Raw genomic sequence first — 27718 nt, 5'->3', positions numbered from 1 at the left:
TTCATAGAAACAAAGAATCAATAGATAAATGTTTTTCTTGATAATGGTTTGCCTCGTCTTTGTATAAAACATCACTTAACTGTATTTGTCCTCTGGAAATAATTCCTAATGTAGTACTGTTTGTGGTTTTGTTTCTTCCGAAACGAGCAGGTCAAAGAACCTTTTCTTTTGAACGACTTCACTATCAAGGCAGCTACACTGGCGTCTCAAGATGAAGACATTCCTCCAGGAATACCTGTGACCGCTGTTGGATGGGGAGGTGTATCGGTGAGTTTCACTTTTTTCACTAGGTAGAATGCTGTACTCTTGAATTATTCAAGGGTGTTCGTAAAACATTTGATGAAGTACGTCAATAAAATGAGAGGTTTTATGTTTTGGGTAAAAGTGATGTCAATACCCAAGATTTAAGGAAGATTGCCCTTCGATGGTGATCCTTATAACGATGCATTAACTTGTTTTGAAATTTTCGGTATTATAGTTTCGTATTAGTTTCACCGAGCGAGTTGGCTATTAGGGTCGGGACGTGCAGCTGCTAGCTCGCATTTGGATGTTGGAGCGTTCTGGCAAGATTATCGGCAGCCTTGAAGATGGTTACCATAGTTTCTCCTTTTTCAAACCAAGAAACTGCTTTCCTCCCGGTCCGAATCTTTTCCTTACCCATGGTCTTAAAAATCCTGTCTGAATTTGTAAAACTGTTAAAGTATTACCGAGGAATGTTTGGTTTCCTGCGTTGATATTTACTTATCTTGTTTTGCAGCACCGTCATAACAAGATTACTATTCCTACTTGGTCAAAGTCGCACTAATACATCGAAACTTTTCAGCGATGGAAGGATGGGTAAGGTAAGGTGCCAGCTGTGGATCAGCTGTGGCCTTAACTGAGGTACAGCCCCAATATTGAGCCCAATTGGCTCATAGCATTGTCTTTAGAATATTATCATTTAATATGGCATATAAGGGAATGAAATACAGTTACATTATAGGCCGGATGTGTGGCGCCATTTCGCTTGCACAAGTTTAAAGACAAGTTCCACGTGTCAGGGTCATTTGATGATGAAATGGGAAGTACTGGAATATTCCATGAGACGTGTGACCAAGGTCACAAAATTTTAAGTTGGCAACACTTTCAGGCAGCGAATAGCAGCACAGCAAGTTTTGGAATGATGGGGGTAAATTAAAGATGGGTGCTGCCTAAATGACCTTTAAAATAATTAAATCCACCAGGGGATAAGGTGAAGAACAATATTGAACTATTTTGAGAATAATAATTAAAGACGGCATATTTGCAACATCTTATTGGAATAAATAATTGCAGGCATATGTGACGAGACGTTACATCATTGTTGATGGGGTTCCCCGAGCTCCCTATCTAGGATCCGGCGTGCCTGAAGAGGACGCGTGCCGCTAAGAAGAGTCACTCTGCTACGGAAATTTGAACGGGTCGGACGCATCGTGTATATGGTTCATGAGGAACCCTAATCTGGAGCATTTCTTAGTCCGCAAATTAGTAGTCGATAGCATACTACGGGTCAAATAGACTATGTTGTTAATTCAATAACGACCAAAATCTGGTAAAACTCAAGAAAGCGATTTAAGATATTAAACGAAAATAGGATCGGAGCGAGGTCGATGCAAGGACGCTTTGCAGTGCCACGTGAAACTCGCGGAACAGAGCAGAGACAAAGTGTTTACTATAATTGTGAATAAGTGTTTGTGTGTTAGAATAATTTAATTATATCTGTGTTTTCCATATGTGTTTTAGTGTATTCAGAAGTGAAGTTGTGTAAAGTCATTTAAGTTACAAATGAAGACCATGGTGATGAAGAATGGTATTGGTTCAGGTATCGAGGCCGTTAGAATGATGGCTTAAGTACATCATGGGGCCGACCTGAAACCATGAGGCCGTGGAGCTGAGTATGGAGCGTCGCCGAGTCGATAAGTATCCTGATTCATTATATCTGGCATGTGCATGATTAGCTGTTAATGTGTAAATAAATTAATGCATGATTATTCGTTTATTTTCTTTTTTAGTACTGTATCAAGGATAGTTAGATTTTTAGGTAATTTATACTGATGCCTAGGGGGGAATAAATTTTGTGATATTACAGCGTGTGTTGAAATGGTCTTCGCGAGTGAGGAAATAATGTGTGTAAATAATGATCTTCTATTACGTGTGTGAAATAATGAGTTTCCTTAGTGCGCGATCTTCTAATAAATACTAACGTGTGTGTGTGTGTAAATATTTAATGTAAGTTAGGAGGCATCAGTAAGATATTAGTCAGAGGGAGTAGATAGTTTAATAGGCATGTCGCATGAAAAGTTCGTCAAGAAAATTTTCACTGACCCAAGATTCGAACCTGGACTTTCTGGCACATTACAGTGGGATTTTGGAAAATATATGTCATCAGTAAGTAACGTGTACCGTTAATCAATGAGTAAATTTGTGCTGTAGGGAATAAATGTCATCCTAAAATTTATCCGAGAGGTAGTTAGCTAGTGTTGAAGTAGGGGCCTCTAAGACACAAAATGCCAACCGCAAGAGTCGAACCAATGATTGTGTAGCGCCATATATGTGTAAATACCGGCATAATGATATACGTGTTCCTGATAATGGAGTGAGAAATGTAGAATGATACGTGAAATATGAAATGAATAAAATATATTGAGAGTGTTATATATAATTAGTAACTGTTCGCACAGACGTATGATATTGTGGAGGAACATATGGTTTCATTTAGAGTAGAGAGAGAGAGAATTTAAGTGGGTGCGGACAGGTTAAAATGCCGTGTTAACGAAATGAGTCGGGGCGTGAGATAAGGCTACAGACCGAGTCGGCGCGTTGTGCATTAGAGGGAGCCTTGTAACGTTGGTAGGGTCTTATAAGTAACAAAATATCGCAGTCATCCGTAAGAAAAATTCTGTTTGTTGAACTCAGGACAGCACAATTAGATTAAATAATAATAGCTAGACTTCGTGACAGATCATTGCGGCGAGTGTAGTGATAGGTCACTGTAATGATGCCATGTTGAGGGTCGGAGTTCGGTACCCGGCCGAGCCAGTGAATAAGGATTTCCCCTGTGACTATATGATTGTATTATGTTGTGTTTGTTATATTATATGTTCTTCAGTGTATGAGCAATGCAAATTCTGTTTTGCAGTTGCAATATTTTTTTTTTGATGTTGAATTCAGTTCATGAGGTTGTATGTACTTGCGACAATGAGGTTCTAACCCTTGTCTGTAAAATCAGTGTAGGTTAAGGTACATTATCATTGTAGTGTAGGTCTTGCTACAGGGTAGGATACTTTTGTGTTGATAAACAGCTAATTAAGCATATGCGAGATATTTATAATTTTAGATGAATCGGTGAATTAACTTAATTTAGTTATGTCAGGGTTATTATCGATTTCGTGCGTACGTTCCATATTATCGGCATTCATATGAGTGGAGGATGGTATTGAGAAAGAATAAGTAAATAGTTTCGGACTCAAATAATAATAGGGATTGTTTTATATAAATTTTTGTGATGAATAATTTTATGATATATCAAATTCTTGATTAATTTACCAAATCTTACAAACGTAACTGGATAAATTTTTGATTTTAGAGGTAACAAATTCTACTGACGTGATGGTCACGAAGTTAGTGAATTATAATGAATTTAATGAATTTAATTAATTCAAATGACGAGTTCATGGATTACACGGCGGATGTTGTGCTTAATGAATTTACATAACCTCATGCATTTTAAATGGAAGGCTGTAATCAAGTAGATAATTTGGTAATTAGTAATTGCAATTACAAGGGTTATAATGGTGATGATGTACTTTGAAGGTCGAGAGAGAGAGTAATTGAATTTGTTTACTCAGAGAATAAATGAAGAAGTCTGGTTGTATATTAATATTTCAAAGGTTACTCTGACGCATTCACGAAAAATACGATGGTAAATTATTATAATGATTATTTTGTTTATTATTGAAAGTTGAAATATGGTGATAACCAAATGTGAGTAGAATGGAATTGAGTTAAATTTTGAGGTATTGGAGTAGAGTTGGTAAATAAGATAAAAGGAAATAGTAATCAAAATTGAATAATGTCATTTGGAAGAAGATTTAAAATTTTTGAGTCATGATGTTGATATTTATTGTCGGAGTTGACAAAGGGTTATAAACAATATTTGGTCCGAAGAGTTTATTGATTTGTACAGAAATATTTTTGCTTTGCCAAAGTCTAGTTTAATAAATTTTGTGTTCGTAAAGGTTCTCATTCAGATTTATTTAATTATTTTCTTTCTTCTCTTTTATCCTTCCTGTATAATTAATTTAAGGTTAGTTATAATATTCGAAGAGGTTTCTGTGGGTAGTACCCAGTCAGCGACCCTGTGATGTCTCAAGCCGGTGCCACATTTCAAAGGCAGGAAGGGTAGAGGGTTGAATATTTTCCTATCATGAAAGTGGGAAACCATAAAAAATCGTCTTCAGGGCTGCCGAGGGTGGGATATCGAACCCACTATCTCCCGAAAGCATGCTCACAGTCGCGCGACCCAAACTGCACGGACATCTCGCTAGGTACCCATGGTAGGAATTTTCTGTTCCAGGAGTATGCTGATACCGACATTCTACAGAAGGCTAACATGGTAATCATAAACAAAATGGAATGCAAGAGATATTACGGCCCAAGAACGTCCATTGACAGAAGAAACGTTTGCGCCCAAGATCCAGAAGTAGGAAGACGCACCTGTGGGGTAAGTATTCGAATATCACTTACTATGTACATAACCATTTCTAGTGTATACCCAGCTAAACTCCGAAGATATCACAAGACTCCTCACAATGGAAGTAGTAGTATGGGTTTCCGTTATTTGATCGATCAGCTGGCAAAATCTCCGCACATGTCACCCGTGCCATTATCATGGTAATTTCACATGGGATTATTTTCATCACAGGTAAATGGATTAGACGAGTATGACGGTGATGCACTTAACAAAGAGTTTTTGCCTGGACGGCTTCCAATAGTTTATTGAACAAAACTTAAAAGAATGATTATAATGTGTGAATAATAATGAGTCTCGTAATAATCTATATATTTCAAGAAACAGCTTTGTCCAGCCCGCCCGTCCGTTCTACTGGAACGATTTGCTTCATTTTTATTTTATTCTCTCCAGGATTATCTGCCAATGAATTGTCAGGCATTGATTGGTCTCTAAGTTCAGTCCACTTTGAGTGATCCTGAAATCAAGTCATGCCGGGCTGAGTGGCTCAGACGGTTAAGGCGCTGGCCTTCTGACCCCACCTTGGCAGGTTCGATCCTGGCTCAGTCCGGTGGTATTTGAAGGTGCTCAAATACGTCAGCCTCGTGTCAGTATATATACTGGCACGTAAACGAACTCCTGCGGGACTAAATTCCGGCACCTCGGCGTCTCCGAAAACCGTAAAAGAGTAGTTAGTGGGACGTAAAATAAAATAACATCATTATTATTATTATTAATAAAATCAAGACATTAAATGATCACTCTAAAAATTGCAGGCGGAGGCTTTGCCTAACCCGCAATACATTATGTACTTAGCGAGTTGCATACAGTTAAGGAGCAATATCTTTGCGTAAAGGTCTCGGCGAAGATAAACGATTACAAATGACGGCGACTAAAGGCAAACCTGCAGTTTCAGCCAAGCTTGGTACACTTATGACTTAATACTATACGGAGAGAAGTTCTGTGATTGTAAGACATACCTAGCACTCCTTGAAGTGGAGTGGGGAGGGAATGACATGAAAAAATAATCGAAAACGACCTATATTAGAGTTTAATCCATAATTCTTGGGGTAACTGAGATAAATTGTGACACTCTGGTGGTCATTTCCATCCGATTTCAGTCTCCATCGGCATGAGGGTCATAAGGGGTGTAGAAGAATACATCAAAAATGACCGAGATCGGTAATGAATTCTTAGTTTTGTGGTTCTCTAGGCTATTGGTGACAGTCCCAATGACAGTTGGAATAGTGTATATATGATATCCATTGCGCGATGTGTAAATACATAAATTTATCGTGTCTTATTTTTACTATTTGAAAGGATCAATTTCACCACAGGTAGCCCTAATCTGGGCTGTCACAAGAACGAAGTTCTACGTGAAGAAAAATCTAAAATAAAACTTATAAATTAAAAACACAAGAATAACTACAAGGGTACAAAATTTCTCGTAACAGAGCGAGTAGCTTCGGGGTTTGGCTCATATAGCTGTCAGCTAGCTCTCGAACCCAACTGTAGGCACCTCTGAAGGTGGTTTCCAATGGTTTCCCATTTTCACACCAGGCAAATGCTACGGCTGTACTTTAATTAAGGCCAACAGGGAATGAAAATCCTAAAGTAAAACGTTGAAAAGTGTACCCGCGCAGCAATTGAGCAATTTTACATCAAGACTAGCAAATGCCTCCGTGCTCGGCTACGGGATTCTACATTGTATACGGATATTGAAGTAAATACCTGAACATTCAGTGACTCACATTTTTAAAATTGTATGTTTCTTCGAGTTATCCGAGAAACTGCAAGGGGACGACGTCCTCCTAAGTTGCTTCTAATGTAAAGTGCGAGTAGCGGAGATGATAACGGCAGACTCTCTTGCCTACTGCGCGGTCACAGTCAATTTGGGGAGTTTTCGTTACACCTTTACTACTTCGAGACCCATTGCAGTTGAGTATTTTTTAATGTAACGACAGGCACCTTGCTTAATGCCAGTAGAAACTGAATTGTGCTGTTATCATTATAACGACAGGCCCCTTTCCCTAACGCCAGTCAGCCTACTGCCTGTCACACCCAGCTGGTGAGTTTTGATTATAATATCAAGAATATATCATACGGAAGTATAGGCACGTTTACAATATTGCGACTTCCATTTACAGATTAACTGCTGCTAAACGGTGCGTCATGTCGACAAACGGATTGCGCCATATGACGCCACTTTGAGCGGTATAAATAGTTGATACATTGATATTTTCTCGTGTCTCATCTATTTATGGCTTGATTGATTTGGAAAAATTGAATAGGGTGAAATTTGTGTACGTTTTTCACACTGTGCATTACTTCTTGAATGCTTATGTGACAGCTAGAAGCACAGAATTTGGCTCACATATGGCTACTGGGCGGGTTAAAGTTCGTGGCGTATTTGATGATTCCATCCTTTCTATAAGTAAGTTAGACTATGAATTATACATCTAAAAATTGCAAAATTGGCACACAGTCGAGAAATACAGCCAAATCTAACGTATAAGGGATAGAGATACGACAAAAAGTAATCGGACCAATATTGTAGATCTCATGTATGCTGAGTTCGAATATGCCATCCGTTTTCGGATAAGACTTACCGTTTAGCAAAGAAATACTTCGAAAAAGATATCTGCACCATTATTAAAATTGCCTCCATATGTCGATATTTTCCGGGGATTTAAAGTATGAATTTTAAACAAGTTGGATTTTTTTAAAACAATTACGGGCTAAAAGTTAGATTTTTTCCAAATTTCAGTTTTCTACCTCGTCTGATAATTTTTAGCTTTAGTTTCGTTACACCTTTACTACTTCGAGACCCATTGCAGTTGAGTATTTTTTAATGTAACGACAGGCACCTTGCTTAATGCCAGTAGAAACTGAATTGTGCTGTTATCATTATAACGACAGGCCCCTTTCCCTAACGCCAGTCAACCTACTGCCTGTCACACCCAGCTGGTGTCGAAGTAGTAAAGGTGTAACGAAACTAAAGCTAAAAATTAGCTGATGATCATCATTACAAATACAACGAATAACTGTACGAAAATTTCGACAAATTGGTCAGTTTACAGACACATGGTGATTATTTATATAGATAAGGAATCTGCTCCATATACAACACCTGTCGGGCTATGTCCGCTGGACCGTTCATGATTTCTCACTTACTAAACCTCCTATTGAAAAAATGCACAGGAGCAAAACGTTTTAGAAATAGATTTCCATCAAGGTTGATCGATTTCTAGTTAGGTTGCTCTTGTATTATATTGTGGGATGGTTGCGAATATACCCACAGTCCAGTCTGGGAATTTGAAATGGTATGGATTTTAAAACCTGCCTTTGGACAAGTGGATGCTAAATATGACATTTTGTGAATTATCTCCAGTAGTTTTCAAGTTATAAGGAATACGTCTTACACGCACCCGCTTTTCACTGAAGTCCGCTGGGGCATGTACTGAGAAACCGTACGTTAATTATATCTCCCTTATTAATTCCACTATCGAAATTATATATATGCGAAAAAAGTTTTTGAAATTGGTTTCCTTTAAGGATTTTAACTTTCCATTAAATTTGGATGTGTAATATTTGCTGGAGTGCAAAATCACGGTTTCGGTTTCGTACAAGCCCCCAGTAAATTAAGGTATTCAGAAATGTCATTGGTCCTAAAACCTACGCAAGGACAGGCGGATTCTAAATATCAAGTTTGATAGAAGTATATCCGGCAGTTTTCAAGTTATAAGAACTCAGAGAAACAAACACACCACAGCTAAAAAGAATGCAGATGGTCATTATTACACCTGAAACAGATAACTGTACGAAAATTTAGAAAAAATTAGTCAGTGTGTAGACACACGGTCGTTACGATTTTACTTACATAGAGAAGTAAAACACTTTTATGGCTATGTCCGTTCATAATTTCTCCCTTGCCAATCCTTCTATAGAGATGACGCACCTGAGGAAAAAGTTTTTGAAATTGATTTCCTTTAAGGATGGTTGCTTTCCATTAAATTTGGATGTATCCATTTTCTGGCAGTGCATAATCACTGTTTCGGCTTCGTATAAACCACCACCGTCTCGAATCTCTATATACTGCCTGCTCTGTGCCGCGAGAATTGCATTTACAGCGACATTGCAGATGGCAGCACTTACCGCACCCAGACTACATGGTGGTTAAATGAGAGTTGGTCCGTAACACCAATATAAAATGAAAAATAATCCTTAGCATGTTACTAATTGGGAAGATAATGTACATGCAGAAACTAAAATTTCACATTTGAGCTTGGCGTAAGATATAGAAACGTAAAATATATAACATCTTGCCAGTTACAGTAGATATATTAGGATCATCCCCCTGCTGCATGGTACATACAAATTTCAGAATTTTCTCGACACGAGTAACGGAGCAGCCTTTCAATCCTTTTTTTACTGTCATTTACCAGCAGTGGACGCAAAAATTATTCTATCACTATTTGGCTGACCCTTTGTTCATGACCAGTTTTCAGGATACGTTGTATAGCACATAATGCAGGGCGTGTGGTCGTCTTGTCATTTAATCCACCACTCAATTTCACTGAACAAAATAGAGCTGCTATTGCGTCTCCAGAAAATCATCTTAAAATAACCGATTTTGTAACAGATAAGACACACATTCCACTATAGTTTCCACAGTTAGCGAGACAGCATCTGCCGTCTCATTAGTCTCAGTTATTCACGTTATGATTCCAACCGAATTATTTTAACGTACTGTACTAGAAGAAATCATTATTGAACCATTGTAATTATTTTATCTGCTGTTCAATAGAAATGCACATAATCTGGATTGTTTTGCCGAAGGGCATGAACAAAGGGTCAGCAGTAATAGGGAACATTTTTAGAAGTCCGTTCACAACGTAACACAACTGTTTATTCGCAAGAGCAGGAGATTTTGCTATATCTGTGCCGCATACACCTTCAACATTGTCCACGGAAACGAACTTGTCACTGGTTCGATCGTAGAGGAGCCGTACCTAATTAACTATTTAATCGGCGATCACTGTTACACTCCTCTCTGTTGGTCTGAGAGTTTTGCATTCACTATCAATACTTTCCATTAGACTACCTGTCCAGAGTACTTTGTGACGGAGCTGATACTAAACCAGGAGTCCTGCCATAAGTTATTCGTAACCGTTTGGGATACTATTCCCCACGCCACATAGTACCGCGTGATTTGTTCTGACTGCCTGGATTTTGTCTTGCAAAAATTATGGACTTGATTTTTTAAAACGGCCGTTTTTCCTTTATATATGGTTGCTATCTTTACTTTATTCAGACGATCATCTTTGAATTGTCTCTGTAGTCTTTTAACTTCATTACGGTTAGTCATCAGCTTTTATCGTAGTCTCAGATTTCTTGATCGGAGCCGCTAATGTCTGATTCTCTGATTTTGCTGTCATTCTTACTCGTTGGAATATTGATTTGGATTGATACATCGTTGTTGAAATGAATTTCGTACTCATCATCCAATGTATTTCCTCCGGTTGAAGAGCTTGTTTCGTCACAGATTTCTTCCGAAGAAATATCTTGTCGCTGTCTGGTCTTTCGTGGAGCTATTTTTCTGGTTTGAAGGTAACGGGGATAATTCGAAGACCGACTAGGCACGCTCTCTGGCTTCAATATATTTTTCTTCTAGTTCTATCTTTTGTGAACCTCCGTGGCTCAGGTGGCAGGGCGCCGGCCTTTCACCGCTGGATACCGTGGTTCAAAGCCCGGCGACTCCATGTGAGATTTGTGTTGGACAAAGCGGAGGCGGGACAGATTTTTCTCCGAGTACACCAATTTTTCCCGTTATCTTTCATTCCAGCAACAGTCTCCAGTATCATCTCATTTCATCTCTCAGTCATTAATCATTGCTCCAGAAGAGTGCGACAGCCCTCGGCAGGCGGCACAATTCCTATCCTCGCCGCAAGTTGGGTTCTTCTTTCATCCCATCCCTGACCCGGTCATTGACTGGAAAAGAGGTTGTAGGTTTTCCTTTTAATTTTATCTTTTGTCTTCATCTCTAAAATTCAGGCTACAAACACGAGAATGATTGGATGGAATCCACTGATTACCCTTGGTTGATCATTGCCTTGATATAGCGTTAAGCCAATTTTCCCAAAGTTCTTTAATTGGGGGGATAACAGGAATCCTCACACCTGAAGAATTTGGATTTCCTGCTTTGATATACGGAGAGGAACACAACAATTAATCATTTTACAACCGGAGACACACGCACATAAATGCTTGATGCAAACGTACTGAAACATAATAACGTGGGTACGGAGATAAGTTGGGTGCGTTAGCTGGCGCCCCTAGCGGAGGCTCGTGACACTAAGAGCTCACGCTGAGAAGCATGTTTACCGCACAGCATAGAGCTTGCTGCTTGTTGTTTTAAGGGGGCTAATATCGAAGGTCATCGGCCCACAGCATAGAGCAGTCAGTATATAGGATTGAGACGGCGGTGGTATAAACCCACAGTAAATTTAAGTTTCCAAACATAACATTGGGCCCAAAATCTACCCAAGGACAGCTTGATTCTAAACATCAAGTTTTGTAGAAATATATCCAGTAGTTTTCAAGTTATAAGAACTCAGATAAAACAGACACCAAAGCTAAAAAATATGCAGATGGTCATTATTACACCTGAAACGGGTAACTGTACGAAAATTCTGAAAAAAAATAGTCAATGTACAGACACATGGTCGTTATGATTTGATTTATATCGATAGGTTACCTGACATATTTAAAAGGAATACTACAGAGAAGCACGGGGCCTCTAGTCTATATACTTTTAAGGTTTACTAAACGCAGATTTATCCAGTCCATCCGTCCGTCTGTACATCCGTCTGTTCTACTGGTCCGATTTATTCTTTTTGTTTATTCTCTTCGGAAATACCTGCCGGTGAATCATCAGGCATGGATAGGTCTTAAGTTCAATCAACTATGAATAACCCTAAAATCAAATCACGATTTTTATTTATTTTGTTACAAGTTGCTTTACGTCGCACCGTCACAGATAGGTCATATGGCGACGATGGGATAGGAGTGGAAACATGCCAAGAAGGGTGTAAACATTAAAGTACCTCTAGGCCTCGACATCCAATCTGTAAGGGACCATTGCCACCGGGATATTTCCCAATTGCGATGTATTTGTTAATAATAATAATAATAATAATAATAATAATAATAATAATAATAATAATAATAATAATAATAATAATTCAGTCGGAATCTGAAAAAAGCAAGTGTTGACCAAGGGAAGTTGGCTAGGATAGATGAAACTGAGGAGCCTGATACAAGTAAGTGGAAGCAATGCCAGGACTCAGATAAAGGCCCCGTGGTCGTCAACGCACGCTACCAAGTTCAGAGTCCATGGGGCCCTTTCAGTCGCCCCTTATGACAGGAAGAGGTAGCGTAGGTGTTACTCTAGCGTTCCCGCCCACAGGAGGACAAGTGTCTTAAGGCAGAAACTTGTTGCTTGTTGTTTAAAGTGGCCGGATAAGTAGTTAAATACAGGGATTCTGCGGCCACCTCCACCTCCGGCTCCCAGGGGCCCCGCTCCACCTCCACCGCACGGGAGGCCTTCCCAGGGGCCCGCTCCTCCGCAGCCAGGGGCCTCCTCCAGTGCTGCCAACTTAACCTTACTAGCGCGAAATTTGAATTGGTAAAGAAGGCCACGTGCTTTTTTGACAGCCACGTGCTTTATGAAGGACAACGACGCATCGCTAACCTCACTGCTGCCATCCTGATGGGCCTAAACCTCAGTGCTGCCAGCCTAACCTCACTAGCGCGAGATTTGAATCGGTAAACAAATCCACGTGCTTTTTTTTGACAGCCACGTGCTTTTTAACAGCTATCATCGACAACAACGCTTCGCTAACCTCAGTGTTGCTATCTTAACGGGCCTAAACCTTAGTGCTGCCAACTTGACCTTACCAGCGCGAGATATGAATCGGTAAACAAATCCACGTGCATTTTTGACAGCTGTTATCCACCATCTTTAATTAACAGAGCACAGTGCTGCCCTCTTTAGCTACATACCTTTGAAATGTGGTGGCGGCAATTTGAAAAATTCCACGTGCTCTTGTTTGGAAACAAACTTACGTGCTTTTTTTTGACAGCTGTCATCCGCCATCTTGCATCACAAACCTCAGTGCTGCACTCCTTAGCTAGATACCTTTGAAATGTGGGGGCGGCAATTTGAAAAATTCCACGTGCTCTTGTTTAGAAACAAAGCAACGTCCTTTTTTGACAGCTGTCTTCCGCCATCTTTAATCAACAGAGCACCGTGCTGCTATCGTGCGGGCAATTTCGTCAGCTGTCATCCGCCATCTTTAATCCACAGAAAACCGTGCTGCCCTCTTTATGGCTACTACCTTATGCATGTAGTAGCGGGCAATTTGAAAAGTTATGTTAGCTGTCATTCGCCATCTTTAACCAAGAGAGCACCGTGCTGCAATCTTTAGGTACATACCTTTGAAATGTGGTGGCGGATAATTTGAAAAATGCTTTTTGACAACAGCCATCTTTAATCTACAGACCACCGTGCTGCTATCTTTATCGTAGTAGCGGGCAATTCCGTCAGCTGTCATCCGCCATCTTGCATCGCAAACCTCAGTGCTGCACTCTTTAGCTACTACCTTTGAAATATGGTGGCGGATAATTTAAAAATTCTACAGCAGCCATCTCTCAACGCTAATTGCACAAGATGGCGGCTATGCATGGCTCCTTATGAGACTCCCTAGGGATGCTTACTTAAGATGGCGGCTGCTCTTATGAGACGGCTTAAGGGTGCTTGCACAAGATGGCTTGAGACGTCCTAGGGATGCTTGCGCAAGATGGCGGACACAAGATGGCGGCTATACAAGACTCCTTATGAGACGCCTTAAGGGTGCTTGCGCAAGATGGCTGCTGCTCCTATCAAGAAAGCTAGCTTAGTGGCTAACGTGCCGTGCTGATTCGATTCATTAAATTTGGGGCTTAAATACAAAATGTTAAATATCTAGAAAACGGTACGTCGTAGAGCAAAACGGACAAAATTTTTCCGCCTAATACGTTGGTTCGCAGTATTATTGACATGAAAACATAAGAAAGACATAGTCTAATGTTGAGATCAACGGTCCGGTTCCTACTTAGGCTCTTTGGCATTGACGGCTATCTAATTCTACAAGATGGCGGATGTACATAGCTTCTTATGAGACAGTTTAAGGGTGCTAGCACAAGATGGCTTGGGACGCCCTAGGGATGCTTACGCAAGATGGCGGACACAAAATGGTGACTATACATAGCTCCTTATGAGACAGACTAGGGGTGCTCGCACAAGATGGCGGCTACTATTATGAAGAAAGCTAGCTTAGAGGCTACTGCGCAAGATGGTGGCTGCTGTTATGCATGCAGTGGAGGGAAATTAGAAAAATTCTATGTGCTTTATTGACAAGCTGCTATCTTTAATTAACAGAGCACCGTGCTGTCATCTTTAGCTCCTACCTTGCGTACGTGGTAGCGGGTAATTTGAAAAATTCCACGTGCTTTTCTAACAGCGACCATCTTTAATCAACAGAGCACCATGCTGCTATCTTTAGCTACTTACCTTTGAAATGTGCTAGCAGGCAATTTGTGACAGCTCTCATCTTTAATCAACAGAGCATCGTGCTGCTATCTTTACAGCACTAAATCTCATACTTTTGAAATGTCGTGGTGGGTAATTAAAAATTTTCTTCGTGCTTTTTTGACAGCTATAAAGCGGTCATCTTTAAACAATAGCGGTTATACATAAGCTGTTAAGTCCTCTTCCTATGTCAAGGCATTGCTCTATCGAACAAGTTTAAACCTGCATCGCGAAGCAAGAGTGTGCAGCGATAACATTATTATGCATGTTTAGACTTGCAGATTTCAAAAGAAACATAACAGACGAGATTAGAACACTGCACTCGATACAACATGTGTTTCGAACATGTCAGGGGATACCTGAAGGTCAGATTACAAAAGAAGTGATTGAAACATAACAGACTAGAATCGAACACTGTACTCGATGTCGTTAACTTCAACATGTGATCAGAACATTGTTTGATGTGTTCAGAACACTAAATAAGTGATAAAGACTAGAATAGAACACTGTACTCGATACATGTGTTTAGAACATATCAGGGGATGCCTTTGGTCTAAGAAGATTAGATTGAAAAATAAGAAGTCTAGAATCAAACACTGTACTCGATACAGCATGTGATTAGAACATTGATTAATGTGTTCAGAACACTATATAAGTGATTAAGAATAGAATAGGACACGATACAACATGTGTTTAGAACATGTCAGCGGATACCTTTGTTCTAGGAAGATGGATTCGAACAGAGAAAAAAGGAAATAATAAGACTAGAATTCTGAACAGCTTGTGCAAGATAGGGGCTGTTATAACGTCCTCCTCCACACCTCGCTCGGTTAAGGCATATCTCTATCGAACATACTACGCGATCTTATGCATAAGGCAGTGTACATACTGAGTAGCCAACTAGCTCGGTAAACGATATAGCAAAAGTACAACTTCAAATGATTTGCCTTCTATCATTTGTCTTGTGCGAAAAGCAGTAGAACAAGTTATCGCATAAACATGTACCGTGAAATATCAGTCAGGAAACCTATTGTTTCAATCTGTTGGCATGGGTTACAAGCATGCAGCTCATGCGGAAAGTAAAATTAAACAGAACGCTTAGTGCTATAAGAAATACACCTCTTACATTTAAGTCCCTAGCAGTTGAACAAGTTATCGCATATACATGTAACATAAAATATCGGTTCGGAAACATATTTTTGTTTTAGTCTGATGGCATGGGTTACAAGCATGTAGCTTGTGCAGGCGAAGGCTACTCAGCAAAATACTGAACCGAAAAATAATCGTGCTACACACATGATAGGGAACGGAACCCAGGGGTTACGTCTTATCAGAAGGGCAAAAAGAATGAAAGGACTCTTCCTCTACAGTGTTCTATTGTAGACTTGATCACTTATTTATTGTTCTGAACACACCAAGCAATGTTCTAAACACATGTTTTATCGAGTACAGCGTTTAATTCTAGTCTTGTTATGTTTCTTTTGTCACCTGCACGTCTAAACAAGCATAATGATATTATCGCTGCACACTCTTGCCTTCGCGATGCAGGTTTAAACTTGTTCGATAGAGCAATGCCTTGACATAGGAAGAGGCCTTAACAGCTTGTGTATAACCGCTATTGTTTAAAGATGACCGCTTTATAGCTGTCAAAAAAGCACGAAGTCAGTTTTGCTCTACGACGTACCGTTTTCGAGATATTTAACATTCTACATTTAAGCCCCAAATTTAATGAATCGAACCAGCACGGCACGTTATACTCTCTACCATAGCTAGACCTGATCATGTTACAAAAATTTGCTTCAATACAAGCTAAAACAGAGCAAATGTCAAAGGGCCTAAGTAGGAACCGAACCGTTGATCTCATCATTAGACTATGTTTTTCTTATGCTATCATGTTCCTCATACTGCGAACGTAAGTATTAGGCAGAAAAATGTTATCCGTTTTGCTCTACGACGTACCTTTTCGAGATTTTTGACATTTTGCATTTAAGCCCGATATTTAATGAATCGAACCAGCACGGCACGTTAGCCTCTAAGCTAGCTTTCTTGATAAGAGCAGCAGCCATCTTGCGCAAGCAACCTTAAGGCGTCTCATAAGGAGTCGTGTATAGCCGCCATCTTGTGTCCGCCAGCTTGCGCAAGCATCCTTTGGGCGTCTCAAGTCATCTTGTGCTAGCACCCTTAAGCCGTCTCATAAGAGCAGCCGCCATCTTGAGCAAGCATCCCTAGGGCGTCTCATAAGGAGCCATGTATAGCCACCATCTTGCGCAAGCATCCCAAGGGTGTCTCATAAGAACCTATGTATAGCAGCCATCTTGCGTAAGCACCCTTAAGGAGTCATGTATAGCCGCCATCTTGTGCAATTAGCGTTGAGAGATGGCTCCTGTAGAATATTTAAATTATCCGCCCCCATATTTCAAAGGTAGTAGCTAAAGAGTGCAGCACTGAAGTTTGCGAAGCAAGATGGCGGATGACAGCTGACGGAATTGCTCGCTACTACGATAAAGATAGCAGCACGGTGCTCTGAAAATTAAAGATGGCTGCTGTCAAAAAACATTTTTCAATTTATCCGCCACCACATTTCAAAGTTACGTACCTAAAGAGTGCAACACGGTGTTCTCTTGATTAAAGATGGCGGATGATAGCTGTCAAAAAAGCACGAGGGTTTATTTCCAAACAAGAGCACGTGGAATTTTTCAAATTGCCGCCATCTCATTTCAAAGGTAAGTAGCTAAAGAGTGCAGCACTGTGCTCTCTTGGTTAAAGATGGCGGATGACAGCTAACAGAACTTTTCAAATTGCCCGCTACTTCATGATTAATGTAGTAGCCATACAGAGGGCAGCACGGGGTTCTGTGGATCAAAGATGGCGAATGACAGCTGACGAAATTGCCCGCATGATAGCAGCGCGGTGCTCTGTTGAATAAAGATGGCGGAAGTCAGCTGTCAATAAAGCACGTGGCTTTGTCTCCAAATAAGGGCACGTGGAATTTTTCAAATTGCCGCCACCACATTTCAAAGGTATATAGCTAAAGAGTGCAGCACTGAGTTTTGTGATGCAAGATGGTGGATGACAGCTGTCAAAAAGCACGTAAGTTTGTTTCCAAACAAGAGCACGTGGAGTTTTTCAAATTGCCGCCACCACATTTCAAAGGTATGTAGCTAAAAGGGCAGCATGGTGCTTTCTTGATTAATGATGGCTGCTGTATCCTGGAAATGCCTGCCACCACATTTCAAAAGTATCTAGCTAAAGGGTGCAGCACTGTGCTCTGTCGATTAAAGATGGCTGCTGTCAAAAAGCATTTTTCAAATTATCCGCCACCACATTTCAAAGATATGTAGCTAATGAGGGCAGCACTGTGCTCTGTTGATTAAAGATGGCGGATAACAGTTGTCATAAAAGCACGTGGATTTGTTTACCGATTCAAATCTCGCGCTGGTAAGGTTAAGTTGGCAGCACTAAGGTTTTCTCCAGTTAAGATATTAGCACTGATGTAAGCAATGCGTTGTTATGGATGATAGCTGTCAAAAAGCACGGTGGCTTTCAAAAAAGCACGTGGATTTGTTTACTGATTCGAATCTCGCGCTAGTGAAGTTAAGTTGGCAGCACTGGAAGAGGCCTCTGGCTGCGGAGGTGCGAGCCCCTGGGAAGGCCTCCCGTGCGGCGGAGGTGGAGCGGGCCCCTGGGAGCCGGAGGTGGAGTGGCCGCAGAATCCCTGTATTTAACTACTTGGATATCATTTCTATTTCCGAATTAAATTTGTCTCCATGTGCGCAAATTTATTAATGCTGATTTAAGTATTGTACTGTTAGTGTCAGGCCTCTCGTATTCCTGATACACGAAGATGTGTCTTCGTGTTTCGTTTCAGGATGTAGATCAGGTTACAGAAAATGAGAAGGTTAGCATTTCTTTAGACATGTAAAAAGTGAGAAGGACTTGAGAAGCGAATGAGTTCGATGCCTAAACCGGGAACATTCATATAGCTGCTTTGTACGTGATTCTCTCTTTGCGGTACAGTTAAAATAACATCAGATTCGTTTCTTATTTAGGGAAACCGGTTGAACTACCCAACGAAAGTGGAAATTAATACTACTTTTCCAAATTTGTTGATTTTTTTAAGATTGAAGGCAAGGCAATTAGCTAACAAAAGGCAGAACCACACTAAAATTGATGTAAAAATGTCATAGGCACAATGGTTAAAACATGCGACTTAAAAATAAGAAAGGAAACCTATACTATATTGTGTTTCTTCTATACAGTTTAATTTTGAGGATTAAGTCGCCGAAAGGCTACAGGCGTTGTTTGAAATGGGAGTTGCTACCAATACATTCCGAATCTCATCTCAGAAATATGGTAAAAGATCTTAAATATCCATACGGTATTGACATCATCACCATGGAAACCACTGAGAATTGATTCCACGAACTCGATGGAAGTCGTTATTTTTGACGAAGTGAAAATCTACGAGGGAATACAGTTCAACAAATTGTCCATTTTAAGTTGATTTTTTTACTTATACTTTCCAGACAATTTTTGAGAACCCATTCGCAAGTCATGCTTTAATGTTTTTGACCCTAACACTGTTGCGAAAGTGGGTACAACCTGACGCTGAATATGCCATTTTAAATGTTATTTCAGCTGAAATTACGTCTCAAATATTTATTCAAGTGATTATCCAGTTCGAGGAAGCCGGGGCTAGGGTCATCCTTACACTTCCGACTGCAGTCAATCCAATACAAATGTTTGGATATATTCGTAAATTTGTAGAACGAAATGAGAAATTTTTATTTAGGAGAGTTTGGACATATTCAGAAGCTGTTCATATCATAAAATGCGTGCGAAATAATTTCCACACAAATGCTGAGGTATATTACAATGGTAATGTAATCAATTACAGTGGGCATGTTCATGTCAGATCTACTATGCAATTATTGAGTAAATCAGTAGCCAACAATATAAATTGTTTTAGAGAAATACAGTCGTATTCCAGGAGAGCGAGTCAACGGAAGGGTTCACTTCTGGTAGTCTTAAAGAAGCACTGGATAAACTCTTCGTAGGACATGCAGGTTCAATGAAATGGCAGCTCTAGTCCTAAAGATGCACTGAATAAGCCCTCTGTATCACAGAGCTTTAATGAAGCAGAAGCTCTAGTCCTGAAATCCATTGGATAAGCTCTCAGTAGGACATGCAGCTTTAATAAAATGGAAGCTCTAGTTCAAAAGTTGCACTGGATAAGCTATCCGTAGGACTAGAAGCTTTAATCGAATGGAAGCTCTGGCCCTAATGATGCACAGGATGAGCTCTCGGTACGACATGCATCTTGAATAAAATGGGAAATGTAGTCCTGAGGATGCACTTGATGAGCTCTCCGTAGGACAAGTAGCTTTAAGGAAATGGAAGCTCTAGTCCTACAGTTGCTTTGGATAAGATTTCCGTAGGACATGCTGCTTTAATTAAAAGGAAGGTATAGTCCGAGATATGAACTCTATACGCTCTCTGTGTGACGTACCCACTCGGCCCACAGATGTTTGACAAAATTATAACGTGGCGGGTCACTTTAATATTAAAATAAATAAATGATATCTCATTGTTTCTCCATAAACAATATCCCATGGGCGCCAGTCTTCAAGTTTATGGCTTGAAAACGAAAGTTGAAAATTATTAATAATAATAATAATAATAATAATAATAATAATAATAATAATAATAATAATAATAATAATAATAATAATAATAATAATCATAATAATCATAATAATAATAATAATAATAATACGTAATGAGACTCAAAAACTCCCAGGGGTGAGGTGAACGGAACACAAATCATTAATTACACTAACTTGGAATTTAAGGATCATTAATACAAATTTCAGAACATACAAATTAAAACAGCTATTTATTAGGATGAAAAACGTGACGTAACGGCGTATTAACGAAATCTGATCTTACGGAAGCAAAAGTAAAATTGAATGAAATTAACTCTAAGAAAATGAACTGTTGCGCGAAGACTTGCAGTAACTTATGCCATAAGCTCACCATATGTAGACTCTGTTGTCTTGAAGCTGAAGATGGGTGGATCTCTCGGAGAGGCTGCCTCATCTGTTGTTGGATTCCAGTCCTACTTATGCTTTTCCTGCCTTTAACACTTCCTACTTTACTCCTTACATAAAGTCGTAATGAGTCCTAATTTTAAGTGCAAAACCACCATGGGTTATGTTCACGGAGAGAATACACTTGTATTCTTCCGTATTACGGAACACTAGTGTAGCTAAATTCATCATAAAAGCTCTCCTTCCCTAAACTAGTCAAAACCGGTCTCCCGTTGACTACCTCTCGTCATTGAGATAACAAGTCCCAATGAGAGTAACTTTTGAGTAGTATCCTACGGTACTATTCAGATGCGAAGTGAACTAAGTTAGAAACTTCTCCGATGTGCAGACGTAGAATCCCAGTAAGAGTGTCTTCCAAGAGTGAGAATCAGAATCAGAATCAGAATCAGAATCAGAATCAGAATCAGAATCAGAATCAGAATCAGAATCAGAATCAGAATCAGAATGTCCACTCCAGATCTTGTCTCCGAAGTATATCCGTTCAAAAGTCTCCTTCCATCAGCCATATCACATGGTACAGTAAGATTCGAGGTCTCATCCCTTCTCCTATGTATTGCTGTGAATCCATAACGTTGCTTCATTACGTTCATTCACATAGGCTGAACTTTCCCGCTGAAATAAAGCGTCAGGTAGCTAAGTTCGAAAAGTGGGCGTCATGAGGTAGAGAGGGTGAGGTCTCTCGTAACCTAGATGACGTACTTTTCCTGGAAATGGTCTGAAATTAGCCTGCTGACTCTGGTCACCTCACAACGGCTATTGGAAAATTTACTGCAAGTTATTAATATGAATGATGTTGAAATACTTTACCCAATTATTTGTTCGTTCAGAATACGTTATAGCCGCGATACATAGAAATGAAACGATGATTGAAATGGATGATAAAAGCCCTATATATATATGTTAATTTAAACATGACCTATCAGTGGTTAAATATATACATCTTATCAATTAATTACATAGTTCAATAATTGAAAACACGCAGGGATGTCCCAAACATCACATCTGTAGGACATACATATTTAATCAAATGGAAGGTGAAGTCCTAAAAATGCATTGGATAAGCCCCGTAGGACATGACGCTTTAATACAATGGATGCTCTAGTCCTAAAAATTCACTGGCTAAGCTCTCCGTAGGACATACCGTTTTATTGAAATGGAGGCTCTAGTCCTAAGTATCCACTCGATAACCTTTCTGTAGAATATGAAGCTTTAATAAAATAGAAGCTCTAGTCCTAAAGTTTACTGGATCAGAATGAGGTAATAGAGGCTAAATTAAGAATGAACTAGATGGATGAAGATATACGCATAAACCGGCTCCAGTGCTGGGAACATGTGAGGCGAATGGAGGAGGATAGGTTACCTAGGGAATTAAAGACTCTATTGTGGAGGATAAGAGGAATAGAGGGAGACCAAGACGACGATGTTTAATCTCGTATTCTAACGATTTAAAGATAAGAGATACAAAAGTAAACTAGTTGCAGATTGAGGACTGTGGCGGCCATTAGTAAATTCATGGAGTCTTGCAGACTCAGCACTGAAAGGCATAACAGTTCATAATGTAGACAGATGTATGTATGTATGCATGCACACTAATGATCATAAAAACCAGAACACCTTGAAAGACTAGAGATAGGAAGTTCATATTCACAAGACTTTTTTTTTTTTGCTATTTGCTTTACGTCACACCGACACAGATAGATCTTTCGGCGACGATGCGATAAGAAAGGCCTAGGAATGGGAAGGAAGCGGCCGTGGCGTTAATTAAGGTACAGCCCCAGCATTTGCCTGGTGTGAAAATGGGAAACCACGGAAAACCATCTTCAGGGCTGCCGACAGTAGGGTTCGAACCCACGATCTCCCGAATACTGGATACTGGCCGCACTTAAGCGACTGCAGCTATCGAGCTCGGTATTCACAAGACATATGCATTAGTATGTTCTAAAGAAATGACTAGCATCTGAAGCCTCTCGGGCCTCAGGTTCACGTTCCACATCGATATCTCGGCGCACCACCATCAACTGGTAAAATGTGCCTGCGGCTCTCGTAGTCGCTATAGACTGAAGTTAGTGGATCAGTGTGACATGAGCAGACGTGCAGGATACCTCGCAGACGTATGCGAGAACCGTACAGTTAATCAGTGAGCTTGAAAGAGGGCGCATTTTTGGCATATGCATCCATCCGGGAAATTGTTGCTCGTGTGGGACAAAGTATGTCGGCTGTGCAGTGGGTGTATAAAAAGTGATTCACAAGAGGCCGTAGAACACGATGAGATGGGTCTGGTCGCACCATCCAGACTAACCCCCCTGAGAAAATCGACACCTCATCCGAATGGCATTGCAGGACATCTGCGTCCTCCTCGGCTCTGGCGCAACAGTGGAACAGTGTAACACATCGTACACTATCAGGAGTGACAGTCCGTCATCATTTACTACGGTCCGGGTTACCGGTGCGTCGTCCACTTCTCCGCCTACATTTGACTAATGTGCCTAAACATTTCAGAGAGCAATGGTGTATGGAACGACATCACTGGGGACAGAAATGGCACCATATAGTGTTTTCGGATGAATCCAGGTTCTGTTTGTTTAAAAATGATGGCCGCATTTTCGTTCGCTGCAGACAGAGATAGAGGCATCACAAAGACTGCATTCGCACAAGACATACAGCACCAACTCAAGACCTTATGGTGGTGGGGGCTATTAGGTACAACCACAAATCACAGCTGGTGCATGACCAGGTCACTGTAACCAGTGTGACGTTTGTGAAAGACATCCTGTGACTCGTAGCCACACCCTTCCTGCTCGACATGCCAGAAACCGTATTTGAACAGGACAATGCGCGTCCACATGTTGCTGCATGAACACGTGTATTCCTGTTTGTCACAGGATGTCAGAGTGTTGATCTGGCCCTTTCGATCACCGGACTTGTCGCAAATTGGAACTGTGTGGGATATGGTGAAACGATGGGTGCAGCGGTCTGGCCACTGCCAAACACCAAAGATGAACTGTGGAAACAGGTGAATGCAGTTTGGTGGCTATACACCACGACGCCATTCGCGCCTTATACGCGTCGATTCCATCACGCATGGAAGAAGTTATCAGTGCCCCTGGAGAAACCAGTGCCTACTGGGCAACATGACACATGCTGAACCTAGGTGACTGAAATGCTAATCGTTTCCGCAGAACACACTAGTGAACATGTCCTGTGATTATGGACTTCCTATCTCTAGTCTTTCAAGGTGTTTTGTTTCTTTTATGAATATGAGTGTATGCAGCCTGTGTATGCATGCATTTGCTACTTACTGTTGATCCGACCGATACGGAAATGATAATTTCTTTATTTCTGAGCAATGAAGAGACAAAACTCTTATTTTAAACATATTTATTTTATATGTATGTTATATATAGAGAGTTTGATTTGATAAAATAAATATTAAATATGAAGGTGACTATGATATGAAATTGAAAGCCATCTAGATCTACATAACTGCGAAACTTTATGCTATGCCTCAAAATATAGTGACTGAGGAGATCTATTTTCAAGGTTCTAAGCATGAATACATTATTTTGTAATATCCAATTCAGCTTTATGAATTACCTGGAGCTTTACTGCAACTTCCAGCAAGAAATCCAGAAACAACAGGAAGTTATAACATCAAGCGGTTTACTTATCGTATGGATTTAAGTGCCGGGAGTGTCCGAAGACCTGTTTGGTTCGTTTGGTACAGGTCTATCTATGTGACTCCCACGAGCGACCTGCGCATGTGGATGATGATCTAGGGAGGGAGCGAAACCCGATGTCGGCACGTAGCCTACTCCAGTCTGTTTGCTCAAAGCTTTATGTCCCCATCCGACGCACGAATAATCATGGACAGCGTCATATGCCCTAATTTCATATGAACATTGCCGAGTATAGTGACCAAAAATTCTATACCACCACATCTCCCACATTGCCGATCAACATTCTGGTGGTGAAATGTATTGTGACCAACGGGACACGAACCGGCTAACCATGGTCTCGGACCATATACTGTACACTTGACGTCCTAACGATCATGGGAGAACCGGCGGGCTATCAAGTGATAAATTATGCAAAAATTGAATTATATTTTGAAGTATACGAATACATTTTCACAGAGGAGTGCCAATAGCGACTTAAAACTGTTTTCCTCGTAAGACAGCCAATGGGAAGTTTTAAGAAAATGTGTTGATATAGTTTGTAGTGTTAAAATGTAATACTTAATAATAGTTCATTCCAATTGTACACAAGAAAGTAATTAAAGTTAGTATACAAATAAATAACTAGATCTCAATATTGTTACTAGATTAAGGAAACCAATCATTGTAGGACTTTCACGACAAAGTTAGAAAACCAAGTGTAAAATTATGATATAAATTTAAGCCATTTATAATAAAAGCTGAAGATATATTGTGAACATTGATCCATGTGAGTAATTAACCTTCGTATAGTAATGTAAGCCATACATACCCTGTAACACTGCTAACATTATGGACAAAAAGACGGAGTAATTTATCGTAAAATCTATACTAGAAGTTAACATGTTGAGTCTTCATCCCGAAGACTGTTTGTATCGCTAATGCCCCAGCTGTAAGCTGTTACAGGAAGCTGAAGAATTACTGAAAATGGTCGTAGGAAAATGATGGAGTAGTTTTCCGTTGCATTCCTCGGCTGACCGGAAGTTGTTATAAGATGTCAGTTCATCAACCCCACTTAACGTTGAGCTGTTGAAGTAAAGTGAATTGTTGTCCTCATTCCGAGGTGTGCAGCATTTTTCAGGCACATCCCAAATGGAGACGAGCTGCATGAACCATTTTAACAACATAACAGCCCTCCTGCCATTCATAAATCTCTGACAGTACCGAAAATCGAACACGGGCCTCTGACGACGGCAGTTAATTTTGCTAACCGTTACGCTAGTTGAATTGAAACGACCATGATCGTGAAGTGCTCGTTGAGCAAAGAGAGGCGTAGTAGGCCTATGGGAGTTTGAGTCCAACTATCCAAATACACAGTAAAGAATCAGGGCCATGTAATTTGTGTTTCATGGCTGTAATTATAGCGGTGGTAATAAATGGTTTTTGTGGCCTCAAGAACAGAGTGGTATCCACTTTCTTGAACCATAAACAGCAGAATTGTGCTCTCCTCCCCAGTCCGGTCTTACTTGAGGATGGTGATAAGTATTTTAAGGAAAAGTACAACTAGAAAATCATCACCACGTATTCTAATCAATTTCAAGTAATAGAGAGACCGGTCACTTAAAGTGTGAATGCATCGGAAAAGAAATGCGAACACCACGGTGTGAAAGATAAAAACTTCCTTGGCGTCGTAAACTCAACGTCTTTTGGGACCTAGGAGTTCACGGCTTGATAAATGAAGTCGGAGGAATGAAAGTGAAGCAATGTCAGACTGAACTAGGGCCTCACTGTTCCCAATTCACACTCTAACGCTCAGAGTAACTAGCGAGTCACTCCTTTTAGTTGCTTCTTACAACAAGCAGAGGGTACGTTCGATGTATTCTATCTCTAGCATCCACTGAGAGAACAGATTCGCGAAGGACTAGAAGAACAACTGCTTTATCGCAAGCAAAGTTCTTCTGCACTTAATACACCTGTGACGTGACCCACAAGAGCAAGCAAGTGTTGTTCATTGTACAGGAAACAAGAAAAAAGTAAGAATATAAGACAGGCTCTTTAAGAAGACTAGAAAATTAAATATCACTAATAAATATGCTCTTCAGATTATAAAAGAAAATAAAACCTATTCTGACAATGAATTACGGAAACGTCTGTAGAAGTTTCTAACTACAGTATTAGATCAGAGTTCACGATGAACTGTAAGGGCTTCTATGTGTATAAGCAGATCAGCAATGGATGAATATTTTTTCAATTACGTTGTCTATGCAACTCTTCAAAATCTATGCACAGTGCAACACCATAAGTAAACTAGTTGGATGACAGGATTTAATCCTCATTTCTTAGGCTTCTTGATGTCCGGCTCCATGACGAAATGGTTAATGTGCTGGCCTTTGGTCCAGAAGGTCCCGGGTTCGATTGCCCGCTTGGTCGGGGATTTTAACCTTAATTGTTAATTCCAGTGGGTCGGCGGTTGGGTGTGTGTGCCGTCTTCAGAATTAGAATTCATCATACACGTAGATAGGGCCCCATTCTCACAGAAGCGCAGGTCGCCTATAGGACGTGAAATTGGAAGACATGCACCCGGCCTCCCCGCAGGCCAACGCCATTATTATTAGGCTTCTTGATCGTCTCGATTTCGGTATATTGTTGTTCATGGTCTTGCTCTTGTAGTGTAGACTCATTGGACTCTAAGAAGAATAGCACTTAGTTGCAATGCAGAGGGATAATTCAAATGTGTTCCGCGAGACAGAGGAATATCCAGGAGTACGGATCTGGCGTAAAGGATCAGTATCTTCTGAAAAATGTTGAGTTCGTTAGTTGTAGAGACAAAGCAACTACTGTATAATAGAGAGAGTGCGTATAGTGGCAGGTGAGTACCTACAGGAAACATTCAACAACAACAACACCCTCAACAAACAGAAGTTTATAAAAATGCTAGTGTTGAGGTTCAATTAAGTACGTTTGGCATCCTATGCGGCACTTGCTTTTCGCACTGTCGCAATTCTCGTATTAATCCATACACACCACGCACTAGAATGAGAATAAACGTACAGTAGAGTATGCAATTTATCTTGAAATCTCCGTGCAACGAAGATATCGGAGTAGTTTACTGTTGATATTTTCCTTTCAGGGAGATTCCGGTGGTCCTTTGTTCGTTGGTGATGTGGTGGTTGGCGTTACCTCGTTTGGTGAAAAATGCGTATGGTACAGTGGACCGCCTGTGTTCACAAACGTGGCTTACTTCAGAGATTGGATAACGCAGAAAACTGGTATCTGAAAATAATGTAACGTAAAAGGTGTATTGAGGTTTCAAATATAATTGTGGTTGTGGGAATTAAATTTGTCTATTTTTTTTTACTTCCTTCCTAATTCCTAAAATAGTACAGCGGTCAGAAGTTCACATTTAATTTAAGTGAATTGAACAACTCCGGCTCGCTTTGCTAGAACGTTCGTCAGTGCACAGACGAACTTCTTTCTTCTGTTAGAGTAACTATATTTTAAAATTATAACAATGGCTGGATTTTTTTTAGCAAAACTACCTAAGAATGAGAGCCGATCTCGAAATAATCATTCCATA

General features: G+C 40.2%; 1 protein-coding gene across 1 annotated transcript in view; it reads left to right on the top strand.

Annotated features, from left to right (window-relative positions):
• LOC137498900 (brachyurin-like) overlaps positions 1 to 27480 on the top strand; it is a 60179-nt gene extending 32699 nt beyond the window's left edge. Inside the window, exons 5-7 of the mRNA XM_068226647.1 lie at positions 151 to 267; positions 4595 to 4741; positions 27272 to 27480. Of these exons, the coding sequence (XP_068082748.1) occupies positions 151 to 267; positions 4595 to 4741; positions 27272 to 27418 (411 nt within the window). The 3' untranslated portion in view covers positions 27419 to 27480. The remainder of the gene's footprint in view (positions 1 to 150; positions 268 to 4594; positions 4742 to 27271) is intronic.
• Positions 27481 to 27718: the final 238 nt, after the last annotated feature.

The sequence above is a fragment of the Anabrus simplex genome, chromosome 3 (assembly GCF_040414725.1).
Source record: "Anabrus simplex isolate iqAnaSimp1 chromosome 3, ASM4041472v1, whole genome shotgun sequence".
Taxonomy (NCBI): Eukaryota; Metazoa; Arthropoda; class Insecta; order Orthoptera; family Tettigoniidae; genus Anabrus; species Anabrus simplex.
This window is presented reverse-complemented; position numbering and strand designations above follow the sequence as displayed.